This window comes from Rhipicephalus microplus, chromosome 3 (assembly GCF_043290135.1).
Source record: "Rhipicephalus microplus isolate Deutch F79 chromosome 3, USDA_Rmic, whole genome shotgun sequence".
Classification (NCBI taxonomy): domain Eukaryota; kingdom Metazoa; phylum Arthropoda; class Arachnida; order Ixodida; family Ixodidae; genus Rhipicephalus; species Rhipicephalus microplus.
Window position 1 is genome coordinate 89,560,818 of NC_134702.1, and position 21,670 is coordinate 89,582,487.

General features: G+C 45.8%; 1 protein-coding gene across 1 annotated transcript in view; it reads right to left on the reverse strand.

Moving 5' to 3' along the window:
* The window catches only part of LOC119160031 (nose resistant to fluoxetine protein 6-like), a 66,747-nt gene that overhangs the window by 10,860 nt on the left and 34,217 nt on the right, over positions 1-21,670 (reverse strand). The window contains exons 9-12 of the mRNA XM_075889960.1: positions 15,219-15,384; positions 11,651-11,733; positions 10,180-10,302; positions 7,814-7,934 (exon numbers count right to left, since the gene is read on the reverse strand). Of these exons, the coding sequence (XP_075746075.1) occupies positions 7,814-7,934; positions 10,180-10,302; positions 11,651-11,733; positions 15,219-15,384 (493 nt within the window). The remainder of the gene's footprint in view (positions 1-7,813; positions 7,935-10,179; positions 10,303-11,650; positions 11,734-15,218; positions 15,385-21,670) is intronic.

Consider the following 21,670-nt stretch of genomic DNA (forward strand, 5'->3'; position numbering starts at 1 on the left):
ACGCCTTAACGGACAGTCTGTGTCGAGGTCTCTGGAAACGCTCGTGCCAAATGAGATCACGGACATAAGAGTGAACGCCAGAAAGAATATACTGGCTGTGGACGTTTTGCACGCAAGTGCGTTGGGCGTTCTGCGCAGTGTAACTGACTTGGACGGCAACCAGGTGCGCTCTCATGTTCCCTTGGGATGTGATGTAGTAACCGGCGTGATCTACGACATTGATGTCGCTATTTCCAATAAGGACTTACAGCTTCTTGTCAAGTCAACAACTGATACTCCAATTGTTGATGTCACCCGGCTAGGCAAGTCTCGCTGTGTGAAGATTGCGTTTAAGAGCACATCACTCCCCTCTCATGTGAAGGTGGGGTACTTCAGACATGCTGTGCGGCCTTTCATTCCAAAGCCTCTCCAGTGCCGTAAATGCATGAAACTTGGACATGTGAGCAGCGTCTGCGAGAATTCGGTGGTATGCCACCGCTGCGCCGAGCACCATGAAGCGGATAAGTGCGTCGCAACTGTCAAGAAATGCTCTAATTGCAATGGATCCCATGAAGCCACATCGAAGGACTGCCCGCGGATTCAGAAGGAAATTGCCATCTTGAAGGAGATGGTGCGCGATCACTCATCTCACCGAGAAGCCGCAGCTAAAGTCAGAAGGCGTCGTTCACGTCGACGTCGGTCTTCGAGGACGCCCGCTACCTCCTCGACACGATTGCGTGATCCCTCATCAGATCCACCTCCTTTGCCTCCCAGACCACATGCCGCGGGAAAGGCTGTAAAGGACAAAGCCAGTGAGCATACCCTGACTGCGACAGAGTGGCCTGCACTTCCAATGGAAGCAGCATCAAGCGAACCGAAGGAGCTTCATGACGGCCAGTCCACGCTCCCGGTTCGAGATCTTTCCAACCAAGACAGGCAAGTGACTGCAATCGTCCCGGTTCGAGATCTTTCCAACCAAGACAGGCAAGTGGCTGCAATCGTGCAATCATTAATTGCCACGATTCGCACGCTACTGAGCAGCATACAATCTCCGTCTGCTAAGAGTGCACTGCAAATACTGGATGCACTGAATCCTGTTCTTGCTAACTTCGTATAAGCACAATGGCTCAACAAAATCTCCACTTCCGCACTGAAGTTAAAAGTGCGTCGATTTTTCAGTGGAATGCCAGAGGCATGAAGTCCCGTATCTCGGACTTGCGCCAATTTGTTCGGGCCAATCAATTCCCTATACTTGTCATATGTGAACCAAACGTGTCAACGCCTTATAGATTGTCCGGTTATGAAGCTTTTTGTTCAGCCGCTTGCGAAGAACGTAGCAAGTAATTGTTTACATTCGCACAGATTTGACTTATCTTTCGCACCCAATAAGTTCAAATGACGACAATCAGTACGTGTGTCTTCGTGTGAAGAAGAATGCAGTTTCGTTCACGCTTATTGGTGGATATATATCTCCGTCATCGCGATTTGACTGCGACAGATTAAAAGACATCCTAATGAGAACCGATGGGCCTTGGATCATAACCGGTGACTTCAACGCCCATCACATGCTTTGGGGGAGCACTAGGATGAATGCCAGGGGCCGGAACATTGTTACATTCGCTTCCGATTACGACCTTTCCATCATGAACGATGGTACCCCCACATATCTGCGGGGTCTCACGTATGGCAGTTGCCTTGACCTTACATTGGTGTCACGGTGCTTCTCTCACAAAGTTAAGTGGTTTTGCGATATTGGGACTCATGGGAGTGATCACATACCCACCTACGTGACGATCGATGGTATCGTAAAAAATTTCTCTTCCAGTGTTGCAATTGGCACTGACTGGTCGATGTTTGCATCGCGTGTTGAGAACGCTTGCCAAGAAGGCCTCGCCTGCAGCCTGGAAAATACCATAGTGGAAGCTATGCAAGCGTCCAAATGTAAATTACCATTTTCGTCTAAAGTTACACAGTTTGACATCGAACTGGAAAAATTACGAGCTATACGAAGGCGTGCAGAACGACGATACAGACGCACAAGATCAATTTACGATCTGAGGGAAGCAAGGCGGCTCCAGAAAAAGATTCAACGACGCATTTACAAACTGGAGAGCGAACGCTGGAAAGCATTCTGCGAATCTCTAGACCCTCATAAACCGCTGTCATATATCTGGAGAACAGTTCGTGGTCTTCGCTCCTCTCCACAACAACGGCACCCTTTTAAAGCTTTGGCACTCCATCAGGGAAAAACAGAACTCGAGGTGGCTGAAGAATTTTGCACGAGAGTTGCCGGGAATATTGTGAACGAGAGCATCGACGCCGTGATCGTTCCTGAAACGCGATTACCAGAAATGGACATTCCGTTCACCATGGAAGAACTGGAAGGTGCGTTAGTCGCTTCTAAGCGCATGTCATCGCCAGGTCCTGATGGTATTACTTATAGTGCGTTGGGACACCTTGGACAGAAAGCTAGAAAAGAACTTTTAACATGCTTCAACAACTCCTGGCTCAGCGGCAGTGTTCCCCGAGAATGGAAAATTAGTCGATTAATACCACTTTTGAAATCGGGAAAATCACCATTGGACTTGACAGCGTATCGCCCTATTGCCCTCGCAAGCTGCCTCGGAAAAGTGATGGAAAGGATGGTTCTATTTCATCTCGAGTGGTACTTGGAACGATACACCAAATACCCTTCTTGCATGGCAGGCTTTCGTCGGGGCCGCTCCTCCATTGACTGTGTCCTTGATTTGTCGACATTTGTTCAACAAGAAAAAAGTCGCAAGCGCATATCAGTGGCACTCTTTCTTGACGTGAAGGGTGCATATGATAATGTAGCTCACGATGCCATCCTCACTTCTCTCGCAGCAATGGGCGTTGGTGGACGAATGTTTCAATGGATAAAAGATTATATAACTGGCAGAGGTTTCTTTGTACAAACATATGAGGGTACAACTGCCCAACATTACACCTACTGCGGAGTACCTCAGGGAGGTGTTTTAAGCCCCACATTGTTCAATGTGGCCCTCATTGGTCTGGTGAAGGTTCTGCCAAAGTCGGTGTGCCTATCCATATACGCCGATGATATTTGCCTCTGGAGTGCTGCAGTTACTCGCCCTCAGGTGCGTGCACGAATACAGCGGGCAGCAACACTCACAACAGCCTACCTTCAGAAACAAGGCCTAAATATATCAACTGTGAAGTGCGCGTTGATGGCGTTTACACGCAAACCAATGACGCCATACCCTGTTTACATCAATGGGCAGAGTGTCAAATATGCACGGACGCATCGTTTCCTGGGCATAATAATCGACAGAAGTCTTTCGTGGAGCCCACATTGTGCGTACTTGAAGAAGAGACTGCTATCTATTGTGCATATCATGAAATTCTTGTGCGGTAAAGCATGGGGAACTTCTGTGGCCTCCATGCTACAGCTGTACAGGGCCCTATTTCTGGGTCTATTGCGCTACAGCTTGCCGGTACTGACTAACACTTGCAAATCGAATACTCATTCATTGGAGAGTTTGCAGGGTCAGGCACTGCGTATCTGCCTAGGACTGCCCCGATGCGCTTCTACTTATGCCACAATCATGCTTGCCAAAGACCATCCGGTCAGGACATATATAGCTGTGGATTGCCTCAGAGTGCACATTCGACATGCTAGCCGTGTCCCCGACCACCACTTGGCCCTTCTACCTTCCGGAAGACCACGTGCTACGTTTTCAGACGTCATAGCCAAGCACCTAAACAGCATTCCATCAGGATATACGCCAGCTGCGAGAACGGCATGCCCTTTGTGGTGCCTCGACCAGCCGCAAGTACGTCTAGAAATTCCGGGAATCAAAAAGAAAAGCAGTCACTCCAGAGTAGCATTGAAGCAAGCAACACTGCTATTATTACATGAGTTGTACTTAGACCGAACGCAGATATACACTGATGGGTCCGTCTCATCCAGCAGCTCATCAAGTGCCGCTGTAATTCCGGCTGCAGAAATGACAATCAAATTTAAGTTGTCACATATGACTACATCTACGGCATCAGAGCTTGCTGCTATAAGGGCTGCTTTACAATATCTCGTTCAAGAACGTCCAGGAAAATGGGTCATATTCTGTGATTCGAAGGCAGCGCTTCAGAGTTTGCAGTCTGCCATGCGTAGGAGGAGCCATGACCAACTGGTACAAGAAATAAGACATTGCCATCATGAAGCTCTAGCACGAGGGCATGATATTATATATCAATGGCTGCCTGGACATATCGGTATTACCGGAAATCGATTAGCCGATGATGCAGCCCGCTCAGCCCATGAAGAAACCCGTGTAGTCCCGATTCCTCTATCAAGGAATGATGCAGCAAGACAACTTTACCTGCTGGCTCGAGATCTCACACGCACGTTCTGGTCGTCTACCAGCTTCCAAAGGTGTCAATTTTATGAACTGGATCCTTCGCTAAAGCTAAAGCTACCATCACAACTTTCCCGCTCCGATGCGACACTGTTATGCCGCCTTTGGTTGGGTGTTGCATTCACAAAGGTGTACTCCTTTCGCATTGGTATGGCAGACACTCCTACATGCGACTACTGCGGAGATGAAGAAACCATCGAACACGTCCTCTGCAGCTGCGCTTGCTACGACACACAGCGATGCCAGCTACGGATGGTTTTGAATCGACTTGACCCCGGACCATTTTGTGTGCGGAAGATACTAGGACCTTGGGCATCTGCCTCAGTTGCGCAGAAAGCAACTAAAGCACTGCTTCTTTACCTTAAGTCAACAAACCTGAGCGACCGCCTGTGAACTGTGTGTGCTCACCGAGTGTTCTCGTGATTGTGTGTACCTTCTCATCTTTGTGCAACCTCTTTTCTCCCCTTTATCCCTTCCCCAGTGCAGGGTAGCAAACCGGATGTGCGTCTGGTTAACCTCCCTGCCTTTCCTTGTATCTTTATCTCTCTCTCTCTCTCTTGTCTCGAAGAATCACTGCAGCTATCAGTTACATAAGTTTGTATTACATTTGTTTTTGATTGTTTGTTTGCCTGTTTCCACTGATGTTTATGTTTATGTTTTGTACCACCCTGCTATGATCTTGTAAAAGATCGCAGTATCAATAAATAAATAAATAAATAAATAAAAATAAATTGTTACCTTACGTTAATAGTCCCATTCCTCAGTGTTGTGTGCTTTTACATACTTCAGTCACTAAGGCTCTCCGTTGGTAATACCTTTTTTTTCAACTCTAGCCCTCGGCTGCTATCATAAAAAAGGTTATGCAGTGTTCAAAATAGGGCTTTGTGTTTTTTTTGAAATTCAGCGCTGTGGGGCATGTCAGAACCGCCTTTGCAGATAAGGTATGTATTCATAGAGTCGAAAATGAGACACTTATTGCCGCTAACTTTACATTCAGCTAAGACTGAATGATGAAATTTTAGTGACGGCAGCGAGCGGGCAGCGTTTGTATTGAAAAGCTGGAGGCAGCCACGTTTCTTCCCAGTTACTCTGGAAACAATTCTTCTACCAACCTTCTGCTCTTAGATATCCCACAGCAATGTTTAGTTGTGGTGTACATGATCACGCATACAGGTAAGACAGGGAGCACTGGCACAAAGGTCCTTCCGAATGAGACGCGGCCATTTCGTACGGCCTTCAACCTCACAGTGGGTGGACGGCACAGCATGCATAAATAGCAGTTGTCCTATTGTTACCGGTTGGCGATAGCAGGCAATGGCTGGTCGTTACATCAGAAAAGAACATTCTACCTGTCACCATCACTTTGCACGCGCAATGAATAAAACCGCACCTAAATGTTGCAGTCAAAAAACTTGCGACATGTGCAGCCATGATCCACGTGAATTACAATACGCTGTCTGTACTCAGAATGGAAACAACACTGCAAAGTAGCCTCTGCCTCCAAAAATTTGAAAATTCAATTATATAAATTACCGGTTGTCACAGTACGAGCGCTAAAAATGGGCGCGCCGCCAAATTCTTGCGATAACGCGCGGGAGAGAGGCCGGGAGTTCAAAAGAAAAAAAAAGAAAACAAACATCCAAGGCTCCCCGGGTGCGCGCTCTCCCCTCGGAAGCGTGGCTTCGCTGACGAACCTCCTCACCCCACAATGGCGGCCGAGCAAGCACTGGATTTTTCTAGAATGAAAGAGGCGTGGTCACGCCGGGTTGAGTCATCCATCGCGGAGGGCATTCGTACAGTCTCGCACTTCTCCCCAGCCTTCGCTGCGTATCGCGCCGACGAAATGACGAGAACTTTCTGGAATGTCGTGCGGAAGGTATTTAATCGAGCAGCCGAGACGAGAGAGCAGGAGAAGACGGAAGTTAGCGCCAGAGCGCGTAGGGTATTCCGCCGTGTAGTCGGCGAAGGTTTCGTCCCTAGGGACAAAGCAGGAGATGAAGAGGATTTCCGCCTGAGGGGTGACGACTCGAGCTACAGGCAAGAGTGTGTGTTTACCGCCATCGAGCGAAGACGCGTGGCGACAGCTGCGTGTGTGAAGCCGACGTGTTCGGGCGAAGAAGTTTGAAGCTTGGAGAGTGGCCACTTGAAGACGCGAGGTTTCCTGGAAGAGAAACTTCGAGGGCGCGGAACGACAACAACGCTTGACTTTGAGTGAGTGATTCTCGGAAGAGTATCATCCAGACTTTTGTTCCAAGAACTTTGGACTGGATAGGTTTTCTATCTCTTTAGTCTTTAAGTGTCTTGGTTGTTCAATGCATGCGACTGCATTGTAGTGCGTATCGTTGTCTGTGTCCGTTGTTTTGAGTGTGGCTGATTGTACTGTGTAGTACGTTGTTTGATTGGTGACGTATTGTATGTAACTATTGTGGAGTGTGCATTCTTGTGTATTGTTTTCGATCTGCCATTTTTGAGAATATAATATTTGTTTTGTTGATCAACTCTCGGCTCTGACTTGTTCTTTGGGCCACAGCCGGCGTCCGCTGGCGCGCCAAAAAGGACCACTTCTAAATTGTCCACGCTTTCGTGGTGCGGTTCGGGGGGCCAATACTTCGGCCCTTGGAATTAGCCCGGCGATCGCCTCCCTAATTAACGGGACCTGTGTGACACCGGTACATTCTGAGCCAACTTAACAAATGTCGCGGTGCCATCGTTCAGACTTGCGGTCTCTTTAACCACAGCCAGCGTGTCGCAACTCATATTATGCCCGACTGTACATGCTTGAAGAACTATTCTAAGAGTAACAATGCAGAATCGCGAATGCCTCCAACTTTTCACTAGCAAACCTGCTCACTTGCTGCAGTCAATAAATAGTGTATCGGTAAATCATAATTATTCGGGCCTCAGACAAAAGTAATTGTTCCCTCATTTTGTGTACCCCTGAATATATAACGTACATGCAAAGGCAGCTTTCCCGTTCATCGCAGTGCTGAATTGAAAAATAATCACGAACATTAACATCGAAAATCTGGAATCTTGGAAGGATTTAACACGGCGTATGCGTGAAATGATGTTTGGTACAATACGTCCACGAATGAAATGTAGTGTGAAATAAAATTTAAGCATGTATCAGGATATGAGCAAATTTTGAGATGTCGTTTACGGCAAAAATATTAACACAGTTCAGAGCTTCGCCAGTATTCGTTCCTTTTACAATACCTTGATGACGGTTATATTGTTGGTATTGATAATCAATTGTTTTCTTTAAAGCAATGAACTCAGGACTTCACAGTATACAAGAACATGGCCCCAAGAAAAATGATTAGGTGGTACAGGCATGCACCTTGCATAGCCGCCAATTATTTTCATGCCACTTTTGTATATTTCTCCGTTGCCAACAATACGTACACCACTAATAAATTTGAATAGGTGTAACTTACCTTAGAAATATTCTTCTTCCTGAAGTCTTCAGCTAGAAGAAAGGCTATACAGCCGCTGAAGTAGGACACTGTGTGGTAGTACGGGCGGATGTAGTATAGGTTCTGCGTTCTGGACATCAAACTGCAAGACGTACCAAGAACAGGGGCATACAGTCAAGCTAGCGCAATACAAGGTCCTACCTTCTGCGTTAGTTTGTTTGCCGCACTGTGACGTGTTGGTTCATAGATCGTGTTTGAGAAATTTTTGTGTTAATGCCGTCACGTGTGAGTGGGATGCACGCATGGTGTGCAGACTTCGACGCTCATGAATCCGTCGATAGGCTTGTTGAAATTGTTCTACCAAAAGGAGTACTAAACAAAGAATAATTTCAATAACAGTACAACGCGTAGTCCAGTTTTCACGTTATTTTGGATCTGAATCAGCCCAATCGTTCAGACTCTAGGGGGTAAACTCGAGTGTACTTACGCTTTGAAAGCAATCGGAATCGCGCGTGGCAGTCCTCATTATAGACGTGTGTATAGTTTACATTTCAATCGAAGTGAACAGTGCTGATTATGTACAAACAAACAATTGAGATACTTACGTGTTTCCCTGAGAAAACGTGTTCGAAAGACATGGGGTAGCGGGATTCAACGTAGTTCTACTGATCAACTTCCAAGTGGTTGCATCAAAGAGTAATCACACAGAGATGATTTTGTGTAGCAACATGTCTGACAGAGCTTCCACTTTGTGTCGGAGTGTATATACACACACTACAGCGGACGCCTCGCATGCAATGTCTGAGTTAATTATTTTTTCTGCTGAAGTTTATCATTCCTGCCGTCTCACGCGCTAGTCTATCCTCATGTTTGCAAGTCATCTTAAGACCGGGCGGCGCCCACGTCAACGGCTGTGTTCCAATATGACACTCGTCTCGACGCACCCCAGCCTGCTCTCGGGAGACGCGCGACTTGCTTCGAGACGCCTTAAGTGAGACGCCCACGTCCCGAGATCTCATATTGACTGGTATGAAGCATTAAGTTGAGGGCATTTTCAAACTTAGGATTGCAAATAGTATTCGTTTCTCTGAGCTTTAGAGCACAGCTTTTAGGCACCCGTTCCTGCGTTAAGTGTAGTCACCGTCGGTGTTGTAACCGAACAAGCATGTGCCGAGAGAATTGGGCAACCCCACTACATTGCACAAGAGGTGCGAGTGCCAAACAGATTAATGTGTGCAACATGAATACATAAAATGTCTAAAAATTCATAGAATCAATTCTTGGCCAATCTTTCTGAGTGGGTATGAGCCAATGTAGAGGCATCATAAACATCATCGTGGATTGTGGAAGGAATGTTTAACAACGGCTGCTTGGTAGTGGCCATGCCTCGCCCACCTCCATAAACAAATATATCGGGCCAGTCGGTATAAATCCGTCTTGGTAGTACGTACTTAGAAGCACTTGTGTCTCGTGTTCCTGTGTAAAAGTTGTGCGCTTCCTGCCAAGATCGCCCAGCTTGCAAAAAATATGCATTTCCTGCGCCTCGTATTAACCCCACACCTATAGCTTCACCAAGATAGCTGTGGGTGACAATAATATAAAGATAAAAAGAAGACGTTCCTACCTTCTCTTGAGGAAGTTCAAGAGGAACGAGAACAACTCGTTCTTCCTGATCAGATGTGACGGCTTCATGAAGCATTTGCCTAGACCTCCTTTTTTGAGAACCAGGCAAGACCCAATATTTTTAGAGCGGTGCTCAGCATTCTCGTTAGGCAGCATCGTAATCATCCGTAACTTGCATTTCTACTCTATTACGTGAAAAAGTTCAAACTGGAACGTTCGCACGTTTGACTCTTAGGGCGCTGCTATTGAATTAGTCGTATAGACATCATGGCCATTTTCCAATACATCTCCTCAACGAGTTCCGTTTGTCCGTTGGTGGACCTACAACCATTCTTCCTGACCTCCTTCCTCTGAGACCTTTACGATCAGGCGGATACGAAAACAACGCGAAAGACGAAGCAGAATATGATTTTGTTTTGTCGAGTATTGTGGCTTTTATCATTTTTTTATCATTATTCCTTCTTTCTTTCATTTGAGGGTGCGCCAATATATATTGCGTGGTGTTAAAAAAATAATTGTTGTTGTTAGTCAGCGCTGTTGTTTGTGTCCTGCTGTTTATGGGGCTGCGTCTTTCGCGCTGTTTTTCTGTCGGCCACGCCGTACCTACAAGCACAAGCATTCACTTTAGATCACAGTCTGAACGTACTTTTAAAAAAAAACTAAGTATTACGTGAATGCGGGCGACGATAAAGGGGGGTGCTGCGCTCTTGCCACTGTCTACCCTTTGCTCACACGCCTATGATGATGTTCCAGGATCGACTTACGTGACGTTAGGGCCGGGAAAAATGATTATTGGCAGCAGCTGATGGTGTGCCACAATCCATGCTCCAACGGAACAGCCAAGCAGGGAGAGCACGGAGAACGCCACGACAAGCGCCACCTTGCGACTGAAAGAGAAGGTTGCACAAAGCCTCATAGAATGTACGAGCTCCTGAAAATCTTTCCGTTGCTAAAACTAGGATGTGTCGTTCACATCTGATGAAATGGTGAAGCTCTTTTCTCTACACGCGAAATGGAGATTCATGCTCCAGTATCTTCAATAAAATTGTTGCAGGGAAGAGCATTAAGTGGCTTCCGTTTCAAGTTTGTCATGCTTTCTTGTGGGACGTACTGTGCTGCTATTAAACTGACAAAGTCAACTTTTTGTTAACGCGAAATTCATAAACTTAGCAAGTTCCGGGCATAAAGCATTGACTGATTTGTGGGGTTTAACGTCCCAAAACCACCATATGATTATGAGAGACGCCGTAGTGGAGGGCTCCGGAAATTTCGACCACCTGGGGTTCTTTAACGTGCACCCAAGTCTGAGTACACGGGCCTACAAAATTTGCGCCTCCATCGGAAATGCAGCCGCCACAGCCGAGATTTGATACCGCGACCTGCGGGTCAGCAGCCGAGTACCTTAGCCACTATACCACCGTGGCGGGGCCCGGGCATGAAGCAATGTTTGATTTAAAGGTTGGACATGTCCATCTGGCTAATACATGTTAATTAATGTGCGGTGGGGGATGATTACTGCATATATACACGCATAACCACAAGACGTTACATACAGCCAAACAAATACAAAACGCTATTTTCAAAGTTTAGTTTAAGATTGCGGTCCTTTTGTGACGCCTAACACACTCAAAGAATTCTTATAGGCTAAGAATATGCTGCAGATTATGCAGTTGCTGCTGGAGATTCCAGCATTATCGCAGGTGGTCACGTAAACTCTCGAATGTATTAAGCTATTGATGCCTACGCGATCTTGACGGAATGCTCTTGAACGATCGCACAGCTTTTGCGACATTGCGGCGCGGTCAGTGCCGAACGTTGCAAACCGTCTTTCCGTGTGAAATCTCAGTACATCAAAATGACACGCGAGAAAATATCCACGAAAGTACTTGCGTTTACTGTGGGCTATAAGAAAAATGCATTTTCTAATGTTCCACCTGCCGCGTTGGGCCCCGTAAGTAACAAGTAGGTCTGATAAAGAGCAGAATAAAGAAGTTTCTCTCCATCAGCTTACACCGGCGGTATATATGCATTTGTAGTTCTGCACATGAGCTGTTAGAGAGGCTGAGGGTAACTCTCATTCACTGCATTACACAGCCTCAATGAACTCATTGAGCGCAATATAAACACGACCTTACGTTTGATCATTTTGGCCGTGGTCACCTTGCGGGCCCTGTAGACCCTGGCGCAACCAGCTATAACCGAACAACCAATAAGGGAACATTTTGCCCCACTTACCCTTTCAGTAACACAAGTGTCATAAGAGCGACGAGAAACAGTTGGAAATCAGCCGACAAATACCACGTGTGGATGAGGACGTCCTGCAATCGAGAGACGACAAATTAAGTTCACTGTACGCTTGCACTGTCTTGTCTCATCAGTTTTTATAAGGAGCACACTATTAGTGAAAAAGCCTCAGCTCTTTCTATGAGCGTTTCTTTGAGCAACACATGGTAGGCCATTAAACAGTGTGAAAATCCCGCGGGACCAAGCACCCAGTGGCGTCATTTGATTACGTCAGAACGACGTCAGCGATGAACTGATTGTATCAGGCGAATGAAAAGGTGCCAGAGATCCACGTGACTTGCGTCAACCACGATGTCAGAGATCACAGAAAATTGTGACATCACCCTGACATGATGATAGTTATAGCACGAGAACAGAACGACGACAAAGGGACAAGAAAAAGACGAAGACGAGGGAGACGAGAAGGACACGTCGTCTTATTTGTCGTCATTCTGTACTCGCGCTATACCTATCATACCAACTAGCCCAAACCACCACACTTCTAAATCACCTTGACGTCACTTCAAGACGTCACCATGCGGCATCAAAACTTGGCCAACTATATCCGCGATCCCAGAGGCTGTGCTTGCAAGCATGCTACAAGCACGCACAAGAGGTGCAGAAAGCCAAATGCTGAAGAAACTATGCCATCAGCCAAGGGCATCAAAGTAATTCAGTGGGTGTCCTATACAATGCAGTTTGTTATGTTTTCAAAAAGCTTGGTGTCCTATTGTACACCTTAACCCACAGCTTAATGTGCATGATTTTGGCTTGGAATGCTAAGCTACAGAGATAGTAACACTCGGCAGCAACTATTTGTAATATTTCAATGTCTTTCCTTTTTGCCGTATTGTTTCGCCTTCTTAGCGACAGTCAGCACACACTATTAACCTAAGAAGCGCCAAGCTCTCATATTCATCACTTCATGAAAGAGTTATCGAGCTTAGCTCACGCCTAGCTACTAAGTGCGATGCGATAAAAAAGATGACAGCGTCTACGACAATTCTTATATTTTGACTTTTAGGTGTGTAGTTTTCGCAAGTTGGTAAGCTCCACAAATAGAACGGTATTTGAATAAAAATCCAAAGACGGGCTCAGTGTAGGAAACATGCTCACGTTTATTCTGACATACATATGGCTTTCAGCAAGTGTGTTAGATCATTGTAATTCGCGACGCAATGAAGCTTGATCTAGTACACATAGTTAGGAGCACATAAATCTCGTTTCTGTTCAGGCTGTCTTCTGCATTCATTTTAAACCATCTCGTTCTGTGGGAGAATGCGATTGCTGCAGCGCTGTAGAAATATAAAAACATGAATCCCAAAAGAAGATGTGCAGCTTTTCTTAACATATTCTGTACGATGCATTTACAAAAGACTTTTTTGACAATATTGAATACTGTAAACCACTGCGTGCTCCCTCGTGGGACTAAGAATTTGTTGTATAACAGCCCGCTTAACCAAATTCATCCTCCTTGTTACAAATGTCGTAGCCAAGTATTACTCACTGCGTAGTGGCAGTTCAATGCGGCTTACTTTTTTTTTTCTTTAAATGCTGCTGTGCAGTTGCTAGTGAATATTTTAAATAAGCTGCGACAAATCTGATTTAGTCTCGTAGACGTTCATTGTGTCAGTACATTGTGTACTAACTACTAGCACACATTGCTAAGGGTTATAAATACTGGCTAGCACAATGACAGGCACAAAGCGTCTTCAAAATTATTAACAGACTTCTCGTTTAAAAAAAGAATTTGATAAGATTTCCTCAATCACAAGGCGATAAAGGTCAATAATAATGAATTATTTAGCGTAATTTTTTTAGCAACACCTGAATGCCAAATTTACGCACATAAATGTTCAAAATACACAATAGGCGCACACATGATCAAAATACGTGCTCTGACGCTGTGTTGCCAGCTGTACACGTTACTTTGCAATAAGTACGTCGTCAGTTCTTTTCTGCATGCAGCGAATCTTCCTCACAATCATTCAATACAAACAGTCAGATTTCAATAAATGGTGTTTCTCTATCAAATTCCCCACATGAACCGTATAGTTCTTATTCAAGGTGCGATAAGAAATCTATGAAAGCGAAGTTCGTAAATCTGACTCTGACTACAAGTCCTACCATCCTGCTAGAAGAAATATTTCCCCATCCGAATTTTAGAAAATATTAATTTTTAATGCTTCACGAGTCATGGTTTCGAGCTTATAATAAACATCAGCTTGCGGTATTAAAAATGATTTTTTCCGCAAGAAATGTTTCGTGGGATGAACTTAGATAAAGAGTCCCCCAATTTTCTTTAAAACAAGTCACATATTCTAGAGTGTCATGGATATGACAACTGGCCTGAAATTATCCAGTAGCAATTAGATGCTTTCTTTGCTGCTAAAACATTATTAAAGCTATGATAGTTATTGTCGCCTGGAATGAAAACACATGAAAATAACCATTCAGCCACCTGAAAACCTATGAATGGATGGCAGAATAATCCGGCAGAATAATGACCCAGGCTCAGTAGCCTACGACGGGACGTCAAGGCCTTGCCTATCCGCCACTTCACGGGCCTGCTAGACTGCGTAGAGTTGGTCTGCGAGCTTGAAGCTGCGCCGAGCGGCTTCCTACCTCGCCGAAAGAACATCGGGACTAATACGTTTTGCTTTAGCCTTGCATTTTCAGAGCATGTGCGTTAGCCTAGCTGTGTTTGTCTGGCAGATAGAACTTATGAATGCTGGTGCTACACATCTCGGGGTATATTCAGTGATATAGCAGTGAGCTAGGATAAGTATTTTTTTATACTGTCACCGGGTTACTGTTTTGGGCTCTGCGTGAATTGCCACGAGGTGGAGGATAGCACCACCGTGCCATGTAGAACACCGCTGTCAGTTCATTGTATACCATTAGTCGATCCCGGTCCGCATACACATCAACAAGGTCATCGCCTTCTGCAGAAGCCGTTGAGTCGCACGGGGTGGAGTGCTTACTTGATCGATTAATTTGTAGGGTTTAACGTCCCAAAACCACGATATGATTATGAGAGACGCCGTAGTGTAGGGTTCCGAAAATTTCGACCACCTGGGGTTCTTTAAGGTGCACCCAAATCTGAGCACACGGGCCTACAACATTTCAGCCTCCATTGGAAATGCAGCCGCCGCAGCCGGGATTTGATCCCGTGACCTGCGGGTCAGCAGCCGAGTACCTTAGCCACTAGACCACCATGGTGGGGCTGTGGCGGAGTGTGGTACCTCGTTAAGGTTGGGGAAAAGCTGGCAGAATTCGCCCATATGAGCGGGACTACAGATCAAGCTAGCCTGGTAAATGTAACCAACATGCGCCAGTACGCTAATGACATCAGGCGAAATCCTACCTTTAGTGAAATTTCCTACTGCTGAGCGCGAGGCACTGAGTACAGTTCGAGTTTCGGCGTCAGTTATGGCCAGAGCAGTCGCCATTTCTTTAGCTATCTCCAATTATCGGGCTTTGACTCTACTTTCGTGCTAGCTCGTCTAAACATACTCACCCAAATAGTAACTTCATAGAAGTTTCTGATCTGAAGAAGCAAGTGCCACCAGTGAGTTGTGATTTCGTCAAACAGCTTCTGAAAGCCCGTCTTGGCATCCGGACCCATCACGAAACGAGGAGACACATACAAGCACATGATGAGGAAGAACAGTGGAGCGCAAAATCTGCGTAGAAAAATGCATGGACACCACTCAAGAAGCTACTGGCGAAAGGTGCATGTTTGTTATGATGTAGATAGGTGGACGAGTTGGAACAGATGCATTCCTGAAAACGTTTTAGCGCGAACGATACGGAGTACAAAGAAGATACACAAAGGAGCACTATAACAACTGGAGTTTATTGAAGGAAATTTCAACCGCTTGAAAAACAAAAGCACATGGGCAGCGATTATCTGTAATCAAATAATCCATACATCTTACTTAGCTCGCTATCTATAAGGCAAACAGGCGCCTCAGATATGCAATCTTTTTCTGCATCTTCAATGAAATACGCATCCGCGTGTTCCCGTGCCCTTCCATCTCTATGTTTGCGCAGGATGACAGTGTTATCAAAAAACTGTATACATCCACAAGCCCTGCAATATGCCGTGAGGTGTGTCGTCGGCGTTCTCTTTAAGGACTGTCTGAGTCTTTCATTTACGCATTTACCCGACTGGCCTATATATATTATATTGCAAGAGACGGGTATTCTGTAGACCAGACATACAGAGCATGAAACAGGGGAGTTTCGATGCTTAATCGGACAACCCACACCCGAAGTTCCTCTAGCCTATAGTTCTCAATCGGAGCACAGGCTTTTCCAACTTTCTCGTTGGAATGAAAGGGAATATCGACGTCAAAACTTGCTATCTTGTTAAATCGTTGAGACAGCCGGTGCACGTAAGACATGACAGCACAGCGTTTGTTGCTGTCTCTTCTTTGTTTCCCGTCTCATTCGCACTGAAAAGTCCCCAAGAATGTTTGTAATAAAGCACAGCAGTAGTATTTTCTTTTCATTTAGCTGGTGTCAAAATGTAAACTTTTATTGTCTTAGCGATTGCATGAATGCAGAGTCACCTGAGTGTCCTGGTCGAGTCATGTAATGTGCAGATCATAACCTAGTTCATATATCTGACGTGTGGATTTTAGAGGCGATGATCCTTGGGTGTGGGTTGTTCCCTCCTCTGTAGTAGTAGTAGTAGTAGTAGTAGTAGTAGTAGTAGTAGTAGTAGTAGTAGTAGTAGTAGTAGTAGTAGTAGTAGTAGTAGTAGTAGTAGTAGTAGCAGTAGTAGTAATAGTAGTAGTAGTAGTAGTAGCATGTAGCCACCTCTAGTTTATGAACTCAATAAACGGCGTTGTGTGTATATGTCCTTGAGAATATTATCACTAGATGGCGTTAGTGGTTTCCGTATGGTTGACGGACGGATGGATGCACGATCGCACGCACCCACTCATCATTATTCACTCCGTGCATATGCCATGACTGGCACGACACCAGATCCAGCACATACAAAAAAATGTGGGTGCATAAAAATATGAATCCAAATAGGCACATGTTTCTGCTTATTTCTATGGGCTGTTATTCACTAACTATTCCTGTCTGGATCGCCGGTTTGCCGGCGATGGCATTTCCTTATTATATAAACAGTTTTTTTTTATTGAATAGACTTCTCATTTCACGTAGCGAATTTTATGGTTGTTGGTGCATTTAAGTGTTTCGCGGATGGATGTCATTGCAGCGTGCAGCATCAGAAATGTTGTGCCGCCCAGCACGTGGGGGATGGTCCGATTCCCGGCTTGGAGTAAAGAGAAAATTTAGAAAGAACTATTGCGCAATGCTAAGGAAAAAGAGAAAAAAAGCAATTAAGTCAGGTACGCACACACTCGACTTCGCTTGGGTTCTTTCGCGTGAAAGAAGAAGGTCCTTTAATTTTGTTGAATTACGACACATAAAATGCTAAAAAAGTACGCTGCTAGCCTTACTTCGTAATCGTTCACATTTGTTGCTATTACAATCACTGCTACACCTTACATCAAAGCTATGACTTTACATGTGTTCACAATGCCTACAAACTATAGAGATAGGTGGCGCGCTGCACAATTCATGATGGCGCACGGAAGAGGGTCAATCCGCATAGGAACAGGTAGGACGTGCGGACGTACGGAAAATTCCACTTTCACCTAATAAATTCATAAGCTGCACTGAAAGCTACATGGGACCACGATACTTTCCGTAACCATGGAAGCTCACCATATAATTATTTGCCGCGTTGTGAAAGGTTATATTTCTGCTCCATTACTGTGCGAAATCCCAGGCTTCGCGAAATTTTGTGCGCGCTACAGAAAACTGCCCTAACTAGAATCTACGTATGAACTTAGTGAAGCAACGAGGTCGTATGTACCGAGCTTCCCGGACGGATTTGCAGCAGTAGTCGGCTGCTAGCGAGGACCATCATTGCTGCTGCAAGGGACCGAACGTTTACAATGGGGATGGTTTTCAAACATATTACACCGAAGTCATAACTTGGGCTATCTGGAACATTGAGTTGTTTCGTCAACAGAACACAATCATTTAACACTCCTTTAAGGAGCACTCGTGTCAGACTGTAGCCGTGTGCTGTTCACTGCACTTGGATGTTGCAGGTTTTATGAGCGTGATTGAAATGTAAATATTAGAAAGAAGACACTATTAGAAAGAAGTCGGTATGCTTCCTACAGCTTCTAAATACCCAAAATTTGTCCAGCAACAACGTCATTAGGAAGGTGCTGATAGTACAGGAGAAGTTAGAAGAGATGCATAAATTGTAGCCTTAACAGCACGTTTCATCACTCTTACCCTTTCACTTCACAGGTCGAGTTAGAGCGTGTTGGCGACATGCTCCGCCCCATAATATCTATTGCAATTGTGCTACATACGATTCACAAGAAAAACTGCTTTTATTTCAATATTTCTGATGGATATTTATATAATTTAACTACAATTAAAGTGACTTACGAGCCCGAAAACACATTACGCACGAGGAGACGTGAAGTGCAACTCATCGTGAGTTAGCAGCTGATGGTTCCCGGTTGCTGTCACACCGTCAAAATGGCTTTTCTTAACTTCTCTTCTGCAAGTATTCTGAGCGATTCCCTCCGCCGAACGAATTGAGAACAACAACAACACCACATCGCCACTTTTTCGCCAAACCATCCACAAGCAAACTGCTTGCACTGTGCTGCCATTGATCGTAAGCGTACAAGAGCAAGCGGCGCAGTGCCGGCCAATTTGAGATAGCAAATCGCCAGTTCATGCGACTTTCCGCGTACAATGTTATAATATTCATCTTTATACAACCATTGATGAATTCTATATGCATGTAAAATAAAGGGAGTTTCAGCTGAAAAGGTGAGACGTTAATATTTAACTAACCTACGTGGCTACATGTAAACCTCGGGAAGCTGATATGTGTACTCTGTGGACTATCATAGAAAGCACAATTTGCCATGCATTTTCACGAAAGCTTCGCGTCTCCGAAGAACGAATCAAACTGATCGTGTCATGGAGTGACCGGTTTGTTCACGGATGCAGGAAACATGCAAAATGGTAGGGTTCGTTTCTTGCTAACGCATCAGGACTGTTAGCACAACCCAACAAGGGAGCGTTTGCCTACTGAAGATCGTTAAGATGACGCTCCCTAATTCCGCTGGGCGGCACGCCAATATATAGACATTGCGATGAGGAGTCGGTTCTTGAAGATTAGGTTGTGGAGATGGGCTCACGAGGACGTTAAACTGATGGTACCTAAAGCCCTCGTTAGAGTGACTGGAACAGCAAGCGTGTGGAACGCGTACAGAGGATATTATCACGGTAATAAAATCACTGCAAGTAAGAGTGTAGCAAAAAGCTGAACAGCTTCGAGTGAGCAGCGCGAGTTCGTCACTGTCTTTCTCCAGCCCTAATGATTTGGCACGCACAAGTAATGATGAAACAAGCCACGCAATAACCAGAAACCCACTACTTGCTCATGCCATTACTCGCCCTTCCGAAAAGCATCGACACGGTGCTTTCAGATGTATGAAGGCAAGATGAAGTCTTCAGCGTCAGTAATACGGCTTCACCCTAGCCACGTGGACGACGTCTAGCTGGGCACCACGATGGGAGGACCGCACAGTGGGCTCTGTGATAACATCGTAGTTTACATCGCTGAGGCGCTGAAGAAACTGGTAAGGGACCAAATAATGACACAACAGTTGCTCAGAGAGGCCGCGTTGGCGTACAGGACTCCAGAGCCATACTTTTAAAGATGATAGTCTTTTTGGCGACCTCCGACGCAAAACTTTTTGTCTGTCTGTCTGTCTGTCTGTCTGTCTGTAAATTTGTCTGTTTGTCCACTCTTATTGGTTCCGGGTACTCTAAACGGCACCAGCAGATACCCAAAACGGCCGACCCCGTCTGCAACGCCCACCAATGTTGCTCAAGATTTAGTGTTCATACTTGTGCGATGGTCAATTAAAAAGCAATTATCACGCATATCTGAGGCACCATAACCACACGTATATATTCTGTATGTGCGTCTTTTACTAAAAAAAAGCATACATAAGTGATTCTAAGGACCATAGCATTTATCACATTGCGCTGACCATGCAATGCTTGCACGAAAAGGCGCGCGTTTCCAACGCTTTGCTGAGACGACACGGTGGTGGCACCTACCCGTAGCCTTGCGTTCTACACCTTACCACCTCCGAGACGGGCGAGCATGCCACGCGCTTCGTTTTCCAAGAAAACTGCCAGACAGCACTCACGTCTCACGTGTGACGTCACTTGATGCGCTCGTTCGCCTCTGATGCACGCTCGAGGCACTCTAACGCGGCACCTACAGAATACCATTCACCAATTTTCTTGCGCAGAACATCAAATAAATGTTTTGTTCACTCTCTCCACACGCAAGACTGTCGTCTTTCGACGACATTTGCACATTAGCGTGCGGATACGGGGCCGATTTTACTCCTGGGGGGGGGGGGGGGGGAAGGGGACTTATTTGTGACAAGGATTGTACCTATGAGCATCGTGTTGTTGCTGAGAGCAAATGCGCAAGCGAGCTAGTTGTCGAGCTTCTTCGGCACGTTGCGCATACTGGTAAGCATTTTTTGTGGTGGGAATCAAGGTGTCAGGTAAAAGCATGGCGTCTAACATAGTAGTAACTTCGCTGCCGTGAAACAGGTGGAAAGGTGTAAATCCTGTAGTTTCTTGCACGGCGGTGTTACATACGAAAGTTACGAAAGGGAAGACACTGTCCCAGTTCCTATATATGGTCCACGTTGACATACATAAATATCATGTCTGTGATCGTCTTATTGAACCGTTCTGTTAATTCGTTAGCTTGTGGATGGTAAGCCATCGTTCGGCGATGTACCGTGCCTCTGAGTATCATCACTCCTTCCAGCAGTTGGGCGGTGCCTCTGTCACTTAGAACCACGGCCGGTGCACCATGGCGGAGCACTTCAGCATGAATGAAGAATTCGCGAGATCGCTTGCCGTACTGCGTTGGAGCGCTCGTGTTTCACACTAACGGGTCAAATAGTGTGTCGCAATTATTATTTAGCGATTCCCCACTGAATATTTCGGAAATGGACCTAGCAGGCTCATGCCAACTTGTTGAAACGGTGCTCGGGGTGACTACACAGGGTGTAAAAGTTCAGCAGGTTTCATGGGCGGAGTCTTGTGACGCTGGCAGTCTCGGCAAGTTTTGACGTAGTGCTTGATGGTACGGGACAGTTTGGGCCAGTAGTAAGTGGGGCGGATACAGGCCAGTGTACGCGTGAGCCGTAAATGCTCGAAAGATGGTTCATCATGGCAAGCCTGAAGGATGTCGGCTCGCATCGCAGATTGTACGACGAGTAGGGCGGTCCGAGCCTTGGGAGCAAAGCTCCGCTTGTACAGAATGTTCTCACGAAGGAAGAAAGATGAAATCGTGCGCCTGAATGTTCGTGGTGGCTGTTCAAACTTGTCCTCGAGATAGTCTATAATTGGGCGAAGTTCAGTGTCATCACGCTATTTCTGAGCCAAGTCGGAGGCTGTGACGGCCACGAGGGAAGTTTTGTTGTCAGTTTGGTCAGGAGGAATTGACTCGACTGGGGCACGTGATAGGCAGTCAGCATCGTTGTTCTTGCGTTCTGACTTGTAAACCACCGTAACGTCAAATTCTTGTAGGTGGAGACTCCATCGAGCGAGGTGGCCTGAGGGGTCTTTGAGGCCTGCAAGCCAGCACAAAGAATGGTGGTTGGTGACTACATTGAATAGTCGCCCATACAAATCTTGTTGGGACTTGGCTATAGCCCACACGACAGCTAGGCATTCCTTTTCTGTTGTGTAACAGTTCGTTTCAGCCGATTATAACGTACGACTAGCGTAGGCGATCACTCGCTCGATACCTTTCTACCATTGCACAAGGACGGCTCCGAGGCACACAGTACTTGCATATGTATGCAA